The 12,500-nt window shown below is 33.4% G+C and overlaps 1 protein-coding gene across 1 annotated transcript in view; it reads right to left on the bottom strand.

Moving 5' to 3' along the window:
* Epac (Exchange protein directly activated by cAMP) overlaps nt 1–12,500 on the bottom strand; it is a 1,092,821-nt gene that overhangs the window by 669,952 nt on the left and 410,369 nt on the right. The window contains exon 2 of the mRNA XM_068386349.1: nt 5,723–5,865. Within this exon, the coding sequence (XP_068242450.1) occupies nt 5,723–5,865 (143 nt within the window). The remainder of the gene's footprint in view (nt 1–5,722; nt 5,866–12,500) is intronic.

The following is a 12,500-nucleotide window of genomic DNA, read 5'->3' as shown; positions in this document are numbered from 1 at the left end:
AATAATAATAATAATAATAAAAATAATAGAAATCATATTTTACTATCAGTAACATTCATCAGCTCAGGTTTGTTATTGCATGGCCAAATATTAATCTCATTCCTGGCCATTCAATTAGCTAATCCTCTAAAATTAATATAATTTTCCGAAATCCTGATCATCCTTTACATTCAACTCTATCCCATTCACCATGTGGAATTAAATATTCAATTAACTACGATTTTTCCCAACAATAAAAAAATATAAGTTGATATTAATAATAATGTTGTTGAAACGTTTAAAATATTTCATTCCAATAAGGTTTAACAATTTTTTTAACTGTGATCATAAATTTTTTTTTCAAAGTTTATCTAAAATGTTTTCTGTTATTTCTATATATATATATATATATATGCATATATATATATATATATATATATATATATATATATATATATATACATACATCTGTATATAATCATATAAGTATACAGTAGATACAAATTTTGTGTATATATATATATATATATATATGTATAATATATATATATATATATATATATATATATATATATATATGTTTGTATGTATATATATATATAAATATATATATGTGTGTATATATTCATACATACACAGAAACAAAAAGACCTGAAAAATACCACCTAATAGGTTTAATCTCCGTTATATATAAAATATTTTAAAAAATTGTATTGGGCCGTACGGAAACCCAGCTAGACTTTAATCAACCAAGAGATCAGGCAAGCATTAGAGGTGGGTATTCAGCAACAGACTATATTCCTGTAATTAGCCAGCTGATGAAAAATCAACAGAGTATGACAAATCACAATATATGGCATTTATAGACTATGAGAAAGCTTTTGATTCTCTCAAAACCTCAGCAGTAGTGAAAGCTCTTCAAAAACAAGGAATTGAGAAATCTTATGTTAGAACACTTGAAGATATTTATACAGGAAGTATAGCAATTCTAAAATAATAATAATAATAATAATAATAATAATAATAATAATAATAATAATAATAATAATAATAATAATAATAATAATATAAGAAAATTCCGTTTGAGAAAGGAGTTAGACAAGGACACCCCGTCTCTCCTAAATTATTCACAGTATGCCTAGAAGTTTTTAAAAATTTAGGCTGGAAAAAAGGTAAGACTTAATATTAATGAGGAATATCTTAACAACTTAAGATTTACAGATGTCATAGTTGTGTTTAGGGAATTATGGGAGAGATTAAAAAAGATGATAGAAGATTTGATTAGAGAAAGCAGAAATGTAGGACTGAAAATGAATATGATTACATCTAAGATAATGTTTAATGAAAATAAGAGTTATGGACGAACTTCTAGAGATTGTTAATGAATTTACATGCCTAGGGCAGACAGTAAGTGTTTCCTCAGGACAGGCGACCGAAATTAAAAGAAGGATAAGCATGGGATGGAGAGCACTTGGTAAACAAAATGAGATTAGGAAAAGTAAATTGCCACTTTCTCCAAAGATGGTCCTATCAGTATTAACTTATGTATCAGATACTTGAAGCCTTACTAAAGCCTTAGAACATGAGCTAGTTACAACTCAAAGAGCTATGGAAAGAATAATAATGGGAGTAACACTAACAGACAGAAAAATAGTAACATGGATACGAGAGTAAACTAAAGTAGAGGATATTCTAACATCATCTGAAAATAAATGAGATGGACAGACAATAGATGGACATTAAGAATGAAAATGGGTCCCTAGAGATTGTAAAAGAAGCAGGGGAAGGAAGAGAAGACGATGGAATGACGAACTAAGAAAGTTTGCGAGTGTGGACTGGCACGGAAAAACTATCAATAGACACAAGGGGAAGGACATGTCTGAGGCCTTTGTTCTGCAGTCGACTAGTAACAACTGCTGCTGCTGATGATGAAGAGATATATACATATATATACAACTGTTCTTATTTTCCAAAACAGGACTTTTTTTCTTATTTGTGCCATTCTTGTTTATAGTAAGGGCTTTGATTTAAAGTAATAATAATAATAATAATAATAATAATAATAATAATAATAATAATAATAATAATAATAATAATAATAATAATAATAATAATAATAATAAAGGAAGGTGATTGTTAAATATTTCAAGGTGAAAGACTTCATCACCAGACATCGGTCTTCATAAAAAAAAAAAAAAACACGATGAAACTGAGCTACTTGGATTCTTTCTCAAATATCATGATACACTACACTTTATATACTTGAAAGCAACACAAAGCACTATTCTAAAAATTAATATAACCTCATATTAACCTTTATCATTACCGTCATAATAATTAATCTAGTTTTATCACCATCAAACTGCAAACTTAGTTGGAAGATAATGCAATAAGCCCTGTGGCCCCATTATGGAAAGAAGTTATATGCAGTTCAGAAACTATGAAGTGAAGAATAAACTTAAGATAACCAATCGTTATGATTATCATCGTAAAATGAATAAAATATAATTATTTGAGCATCTGAAATTCCGAAGATTCAATTATTTGTTTGGGAAGATCATTACGTAATTTATTATTATCACTATTACTATTAATTACTAAGCTACAACCCTAGTTGGAAAAGCAGAATGCTATAAGCCCAGGGGCTCCAACAGGCAAAATAGCCCAGCGAGGAAAGAAAACAAGGAAAAAATAAATATTTTAGAATAACATTAAAATAAATAACTCCCATATAAACTATAAAAACTTTAACAAAACAAGAGGAAGAGAAATTAGATAGAACAGTGTGCTCGAGTGTACCCTCAAGCAAGAGAACTCTAACCCAAGATAGTGGAAGACTATGATAGAGAGGCTATGGCACTACCAAAGACTAGAGAACAATGGTTTGATTTTCGAGTGTCCTCCTAGAAGAGCTGCTTACCATAGCTAAAGAGTCTCTTCTACCCTTACCAAGAGGAAAGTAGCCACTGAACAATTACAGTGCTGAAGTTAAGCCCTTAGTGAAGAAGAATTGTTTGGTATCTCAGTGTTGTCAGGTGTATGAGGACAGAGATTTTTCTATTAATCTCAGATGCCATAAAACTTGTTTACAATATGAAACAACACATTTATTCTATTGAATATTTTCATAAATGCGCTCCATTCTTGGTGATTTTCTTTTATATTTTCATTTTCTTAAACAGAAATTTAGACAAGTCTGAATTCTAAATTGGATTTGGACATTCTTTAAACTTGAATTCTTATTCCCTTGCTCAATGCAGTTTTCATAATTAAATTCTAATACAAATAATTAAAGCGTTGTTGTACGCTGATTGCTTCAATGAAACCAGCTACTATTGTTCAGTTTGATGTTGGAACCTTCTCTAAGATATTTTCTGTGCCTACACATACACTGCAATGTCTTTCATATTCCTTAAACATTCCTTTTTTTATGACACCTAGCAGCACCAAGCATATTACATCTTATAATGTCCTTAAGTTTGTAGCTATTATTAATGGCCAGTGGCTATAAGTAAGTTCTTATGTAAGGCTGGAAAAAGCTCTTTAGCTATGCTAAGCTATTCTTCTAGAAAACCACTCTGAAATAAAAACTTATGTTTTCTATTCTTAGATTGTGCCTTAACCCCTTATGTTTTCTATTCTTAGATAGTGCCTTAACCCCTTATGTTTTCTATTCTTACAGTGCCTTAACCCCTTATGTTTTCTATTCTTAGACAGTGCCTTAACCCCTTATGTTTTCTATTCTTAGATTGTGCCTTAGCCCCTTATGTTTTCTATTCTTAGATTGTGCCTTAACCCCTTATGTTTTCTATTCTTAGACAGTGCCTTAACCCCTTATGTTTTCTATTCTTAGATTGTGCCTTAACCCCTTATGTTTTCTATTCTTAGATTGTGCCTTAACCCCTTATGTTTTCTATTCTTAGATAGTGCCTTAACCCCTTATGTTTTCTATTCTTAGATTGTGCCTTAGCCCCTTATGTTTTCTATTCTTAGATTGTGCCTTAACCCCTTATGTTTTCTATTCTTAGAATGTGTCTTAACCCATGTAACAATATGCTGTCTAAGAATAGAGAGTTCTCCTTGAGAGTAAATTCATAAACTGCTTTCTTTCAATATGAGCTCTCTTTAGTTTTATTCTTTAATGGTATGATTGAAAAGCTCAATAAAGACCCCATTGTGCCTCATTCCCTAGCTATGAGGTTGCTGCCTCTTTTTTTTTTGTATCTTCATCTTTGAGCTTTATTTCAAAACGATCACCACTGCCCTCTCATCATGCTCACATAATATATTGATTTTAAATGTTAAATTTTCTCCTTTTCTCCTCTTTGTTTATTTCAAGTGCTGGGCTGCTTTCTTATTGGGAACTTGGGGATTTAGTATTCTACCGTTACACCTTCGACTGCAATTGGCCTGCTATAGAGACAACAACAACAACCAAAACAACAAAAGTAATAATAATAATAATAATAATAATAATAATAATGGCAAAACATTCTCAACAAATACGATAAATAAATTCATAAGGGTCTGGAATACCCATTACACTATTATGACCATCAACAATCTGTATTAACTGATTAGAGAAGGAAAAAAACTGCTCCTCTTCCGTCTATCTGTTCATTTCCCCTTTATTACTTTGCTTTTGTCTACCTTTACTCTCATTTGTTTAAAACCCCCTTTTTTTAAATCTAAGACTCCAAATAAGTCTAAATATCTGGATGTCCTTTAGGTATACATTTCTGTTCAATGCCGTTTATTATATAGGCGTCTCTTGTTTACGGAAATCCTGTATATAGATATTCAAAAAAGTTCTGATTCCATAATAATCATTCCCTTCTTTCCATTATGTGTCTAAAATACCTTTAATCAATGTTGGACACAAAATGTATAAAAATAATGCAACAGACTGCATTAAATCTATGTTAAAAAAATATTTCTGTGCACAAAGTTTATATAGCGAAATGTGACTACTAAAATACAGTATATAAAATATATGAACCCGAAGCTGTGTCTTGTACCGCACGTGTCTCATACACGCTCATACAATGTAATGATATTGTGCATCTTTTTATCTCTTGCTCTCTCCCACACTGATAATAGACCAACCTGTTTAAGTTTGACATCTCGTGTTTTAATTTGCTTGAATTTTTATGACATTCTTGCTTGCAACTGCTTATATATAACCCCATTATCTGTTGAATAAAATTCAGTTGCATTCGCCTTACCTCTCTGTTAGAACCTAACAGCTAAGTTGCCACAACCTCAAATGAAACGAATCAACGATACAGGTAAAATCTGTTAAACTAACTCGACATCTAAAATTCTAACTCAGTAAATCAGGCATGGGCACCCTGCGTCCCTCAAGATTTCCTAGGTTACTGAAGATCTATATATTTATTACCGTAATTATCATTAGGAAATAATGAAAGATGATAGTTCTATGTAGAACTTTCATACCAAGATAAATAAAAAATTAAAAAATTGTAAGAAAATTCATTACATATTGGGCACGCAATATTTTTGCACATATGTATTATCATGCAGCCCTCTCTCACTTGGATAAAGTTAAATGCGGTCGCTTCTTGACGAACATTTGCGCATGCCTGATGTAAATCAAACGCTAACATCTAACAATATCAATATAATACCAATTCTACAATTTAACCTGTCAAACAAAAGACATAAACAGAATTTATTGCACTAACATTACAGAACCGAAATTCTTAGCTATAACTACACTTACGCGTAACGCCCTTTTCCAAGTCCTCGTAGTAAGAACATCGGGCAATGTCGACAAGAACAGGTGAAGGGAGACGATCCAAGGGCGGCAATCGACGTAGTTTCGACGTGATTGTCGATACATCGACTGGACTGCGTTCTTCTGGCCTGAAAAAAAAAAAAAGTCATACTGAGTCGGAAAAAATATGGAGTAGAGCAAACAGAAACTGAGCCTCTTTGAACACAATATGTCAGGATTCTCTCTCTCTCTCTCTCTCTCTCTCTCTCTCTCTCTCTCTCTCTCTCTCTTCTCTCTCTAGAACTAAATATATCTCAACAGCTTTTAAAAAACACTTGTCATAAAGAAAAGAGTATCAACAAAATCTGAAGTGCAGGGAACCACGGCTTCAAAAGGATTAAAAATAAAAAAAAGAACCAAACAATAATTGCATAGTACACAACTTTACAGACAAGTTTTAATTGTTTTCGAACAACTAACAATTAATGTTGAAATAAATTTGAAGAATTTCTTTTACACATGAAATAGGAGACTTTCTTTTCTTAAACTATTTAATTAAAGGAGGTAACAATATATCAAGAAAGCATGTGTAGGTGGATTTACAAGCCTTTTACAGTAATGGATACCTCTGTATGATATCAACATAGATACGTAATCACAGGCTCACCTGTAAGGACTACTCTACTCAGGAATAAGAACCCCTGACAGATGATACTTATCCAGACAAGCGAGTATTGAGCACACGATTCTCTGCGAAATGGGACCTTGATTTTCATCTGGATTTTAGATTAATTCAATAAAGTCTGTTTTCACAGATTCTGTACGCTCAAAAGATACACATATATCTTACTCAAACACTGAGAAAATCAAAATAAAATTTCAGAAAAGATGTAGGCTAAATGATGACGAGAATTCACTATACTGTGGCAATCTCTCTCTCTCTCTCTCTCTCTCTCTCTCTCTCTCTCTGCTTGTATAGACATCCGCATGCTTCAAATGATACTTTTAACTATTTTTGGAATGTCTGAGAGTGGTTTCTTTAGAGCATAAATCAATTTATGTAGTAGGTGATCGAAATGATGATTTGATGTTAGGTTCAGTAAAGATGCATAATACTATAAGAGACACTAAATTAATTCAAATGATTAATAAACTTACTAGAGTTAGCCCCATCTCATTCACACTACTAGACGTTTTAATAACTAACAAGCAGGAAAGTGTTCTTAACATCGAAGTCAATCCAAGTATTGTAGCTGACCATGAACGTATTTCATTTATTATAGATATTAAGAAGCCTAAGCGTAAACCAGTCACGGTAACCTCTAGGTGTTTAAAATATTATTCTGCAGATTTGTTGTGCAATACATTGCTAGACCAAAAATTAGTTTTAAATACAATCACGCACACTGATGACAGATATTTAAACAGGAATTTTCAATGAAGTATATAATAGTGCCTTAGATAAATGTGCTCCAATAACCACAAGGGAAATAAGGAGACCCAGTGCGCCTTGGATGGACGATGATCTCAAAAACAGTATGATTGAAAAGGACAAAATGCAAGAAAGGTTTAAACAAATTAGACATTATGAAAATATGAACAATGCGTATAAGGAAATGAAAAAACTTATCAATTCTAAAATGCGTACTGCTAATCATAACAAAGACAAGATCAAGAAAAGTAAATCTTGTAAAGAAACAAGGAAAATTATGAATAATATTGTACCTACTAAAACAAATAAAAAGATTGAATACGACAACCCAAGGAAAAAAAACTTATGATAAAACGCAGAAAATTCTACAAAAGTCCGAAAATGAAGATATTAGAACCATACAAACTAATTTTGATAATAATATAAAATTGTTTAGACCTCAACCAGTTACAGTAGAAACAATAATATTAACAGTTGAGAGTTTGAATAATAGTTATGCTTAAGGGACGGATGGTATTCCTACAAATTTTCTAAAAGATTCCCTTACAGTTATTGCATATTATATCACGGTTATCATAAATACATCGATTGTAACTGGGAAATATCCATCTATTTGGAAACAACCCCTCGTAGACCGTCTTCACAAGAAACGAGACAAGGACGACCCTGGTAATTATATTATTATTATTATTACTATTATTACTATCCAAGCTACAACCCTAATTGGAAAAGCAAGATGCTATAAGCCCAGGGCTCCAATAGGGAAAAATAGCCCAGTGAGGAAAGGAAATAAGGATATAAATAACTGAAGAGAACAAATTAACAGTAAATCATTCTAAAAAAAGTAACAACGTCATAACAGATATGTCATATATAAACTACTAACAACGTCAAAAACAAATATGTCATATATAAACTATAAAAAGACTCATGTCCGCCTGGTCAACAAAAAAGCATTTGCTCCCACTTTGAACTTTTGAAGTTCTACTGATTCAACAACCCGATTAGGAAGATCATTCCACAACTTGGTAACAGCTGGAATAAAACTTCTAGAGTACTGCGTAGTATTGAGTCTTATGATGGAAAAGGCTTGGCTATTAGAATTAACTGCCTGCCTAGTATTACGAACAGGATAGAATTGTCCAGGGAGATCTGAATGTAAAGGATGGTCAGAGTTATGAAAAATCTTATGCAACATGCATAATGAACTAATTGAACGACGGTGCCAGAGATTAATATCTAGATCAGGAATAAGAAATTTAATAGACCGTAAGTTTCTGTCCAACAAATTAAGATGAGAATCAGCAGCTGAAGACCAGACAGGAGAACAATACTCAAAACAAGGTAGAATAAAAGAATTAAAACACTTCTTCAGAATAGATTGATCACCGAATATCTTAAAAGACTTTCTCAATAAGCCAATTTTTTGTGCAATTGAAGAAGACACAGACCTTATATGTTTCTCAAAAGTAAATTTTCTATCGAGAAACACACCTAAACTTTTGAAAGAGTCATACAAATTTAAAGAAACATTATCAATACTGAGATCCGGATGTTGAGGAGCCACTGTCCTTGACCTACTTACAATCATACTTTGAGTTTTGTTAGGATTCAACTTCATACCCCATAACTTGCACCATGCACTAATTTTAGCTAAATCTCTATTAAGGGATTCACCAACCCCAGATCTACATTCAGGGGATGGAATTGATGCAAAGAGAGTAGCATCATCTGCATATGCAACAAGCTTATTTTCTAGGCCAAACCACATGTCATGTGTATATAGTATGAAAAGTAATGGGCAGATCAAATAGAAAATATAGATGCCTTGATTAAAAGGCCTAGACTAATATTGCTCAAAATTAAGAAATATTTCTAAGAAAAGTGCTATTATTAAATGCCACCAAAACACAGTGTATTTTTGTGGGTAGCTCACAAAAATACATTCTAATATATCTAAGTAGAGTAAAAGATTACTTTGATGATACTACTCGGGCTTTGATTGTGGAAAGTCTGGTCTTGAGTGTAATAAACTATTATATTAAGATATGGAGGGGGGGGGGGGGGTGACTAATGATATGCACATGGAAAAAAGCTCCAAAAATCCAAAACTTTGCAGGTAGAGTAGCCGTTATTGGGGTAAAAAAACACGACCACATCACCCCAACCCTCCAGCAATTAAAGAGGATAAAATTAAAAGAAAAGTGTATGTACAATGTTTGTGTTTTTGTTTTTAAAAGTTTGAGAAAAGAATATCCCAACTGGCTATACACATTTCCTACAGTTGGTAATAGGAGAAATGCATTAACAAGACAGAATGAAAATCTATATGTAGACAGCTATCGAACGGATTTGGGTTCACGCTCAATGGCAATAAGGGGCCCAGCTTGGTGGAATAAACTACCTCTGGAAATAAGAAAATGTATAAATGTTAGTTCTGTATTATTCAGAAGGAAACTTAAGCAATATCTTTTATATTTTAATTGAATGTATATATATCCTAGATTTTTACAATCCGATTATATTGTGAATTTTATGCAAATAATTTATATTGTCATGTACCAGAATAACCATTTTATAATGGAATAAAGGTTTTTGACTGACTTTGACTTTGACTCTGGGTAGTAACGTATCCTTAACACCCTCTCCTCTCTCTATCACACATACACACTGCTACTACAGGGTAGCAATGTATCCTTAAACCCTCCTCTCTCTCTCTCTCTCTCTCTCTCTCTCTCTCTCTGGGTAGCAACGTATCCTTAATAATCTCTCCTCTCTCAGTCACACACGCTACTACAGGGTAACATTGTATCCTTAAACCCACCCTCTCTCTCTCTCTCTCTCTCTCTCTCTCTCTGGGTAGCAATGTATCCTTAACAATCTCTCCTCTCTCATCAGTCACACACGTTACTACAGGGTAACAATGTATCCTTAAACCCACCCTCTCTCTCTCTCTCTCTCTCTCTCTCTGGGTAGCAAAGTATTTTCAACACCCCTCTCTCTATCACACACACACTGCTACTACAGGGTAGCAATGTATCCTTAAACACTCCCCTCTCTCTCTCTCTCTCTCTCTCTCTCTCTCTCTCTTCTCTCTCTCTCTCTCTCTCTCTCTGTCTCTCTCTCTCTCTCTCTCTCTGGGTAGCAATGTATCCTTAGCAATCTCTCCTTTCTCTGTCACACACACTACTACAGGGTAACAATGTATCCTTAAAACCACCCCCTCTCTCTCTCTCTCTCTCTCTCTCTCTCTCTCTCTCTGGGTAACAATGTATCCTTAACACTCCCCCTTCTCTCTATCACACAATACTACAAGGTAGCAATGTATCAAACCTACTCTCTCTCTCTCTCTCTCTCTCTCTCTCTCGCTCTCTCTCTCTCTCTCCCCTTGCGTCTTTTAGTACCTATCCTATGTCGTCAAGCCACACCCATTTCCCTCCGAGAAAGAAAAAAGAAAAGCCCTTTTCCCGAAGAGGGCAGATAAATGAAGGAAGGTTTTATGACATTATCGACCATCGATTCCCGTGGGCCCACACAGTAGGAAGCCCCGAGGCTCTGCTATTACCGTCTGCTTACCTTGCGTTAACGCTCCAGTAACGCAGAAGGGTTGACAGAATTACGCAGACGTACGAGCCTTCGCAGAATTACGCTGTCACATAAATCTTGGCCGAGAATTGCACACCTGGTGATAATCAGGGGCATGAATGTATTGCAGAAAGCAAACGGAACTGTGTTGTTATGGATTTGGGGATGAAGCCTGAATATTAATGTGAAAACATTTTAGGGGCGAACGAGTTTTCTAAGTGGGTAAAAACATTTTGTTTTGTTTATATGCATAAATGCACACACACACATACATACAAACACGCGCACGCGCACACACACACACACACACATATATATATATATATATATATATGTATACATATATACATATATATACATATATATATATATATATGTATACATATATATACATGTATAATATATATACATATATATATATATATATATATAGAGAGAGAGAGAGAGAGAGAGAGAGAGAGAGAGAGAGCGAGAGAGAGAGAGATGAGCTTAACGAACAGTCGGAGTTAGCCATAAGTAAATAATAAACAAAAACAGAATTATAACCCCAATCATTTCGGCAATAGTATTTTGTGGTACACATGACTTGCCTTACAGAGGTAAAGAACATCATCAAGGTATATCTAAAGATTTAATTCAACTAAAATTTGCCATCGGCAAAGACAGTTTGAGACAACTTGAAAAAGGGGAAGAAAAATGCTACATGTACGACACCACAAGTTCAAAATTAATTAATTGCTTGTGTAAAGAAGGCGTATGCCAACAAAATAATAGCAGATGAAACTATTGACATTTCAGAGAAGGAGCAGCTATCACTTCCCTTATAACTGACAACCTGAGAAATTATTTTCCGGTCCTCATCAAGTAGGAAACATGATATTCCTTACCATCATGTTAGCTATACATAGTCTCACAATGCCCCAGAAATAGGGAAAAAAATTGTTTTTTTTTATCAGCCCGAGATGACAACCCTACCAACGCAGCAGTTCATTTGATGATGATGAAGTAATTTGATGGTTTGTTACTTGCCTGTTTCTCAGGAATATTATGTCTAGAAAATATCTTCGCACTCATCTCTCTCTCTCTCTCTCTCTCTCTCTCTCTCTCTCAGACACAAATTTATATATATATATATATATATATACTGTATATATATATGCATATATATATATATATATACACACACACTCTAATACAGTATATACATGCATACACTCAAACGCGCAAGCGCGCACACACATAATATATATATATATATATATATACACACAGACTCATACACTACATACATACACACAAAGACACACACATATTCTCTTATATATATATATATATATATATACACAAAAATCATTTTGGGCTTGCAATGATACACTGTATTTATCTGTATTTATTTCCTCTCTGAGTGAAATGCTGGGTTCGCCCATGCTACCAATGTCAGTTTAAATATGAAGGTGTAACACACTGGTGCTCACTATACAATTCAAAAACCTTATAAGAATTTTACAGGGGACACTAAAAAGAAAACGAGTATGTGAAATACTATCCCTCCATTATATGAAATATTTCTAAAGCGATACTTGAAGCAAACAGGAAAGTATTACATAAATTCTTGCCTCCTGAACAGCGTAAGGTTGCCAAAGGCTGAAACTTACATTTAAACAAAATTTATTAAAACGTTGAGCAAAAAAGGGAAGGCCTAAAATCTCTGACAAATAACAAGAAACTTCCTTATATAATAAAAAGTCTCTCTCTCTCTCTCTCTCT

Source organism: Palaemon carinicauda, chromosome 14 (genome assembly GCF_036898095.1).
Source record: "Palaemon carinicauda isolate YSFRI2023 chromosome 14, ASM3689809v2, whole genome shotgun sequence".
In the NCBI taxonomy this organism is placed as follows: Eukaryota; Metazoa; Arthropoda; class Malacostraca; order Decapoda; family Palaemonidae; genus Palaemon; species Palaemon carinicauda.
This window is presented reverse-complemented; position numbering and strand designations above follow the sequence as displayed.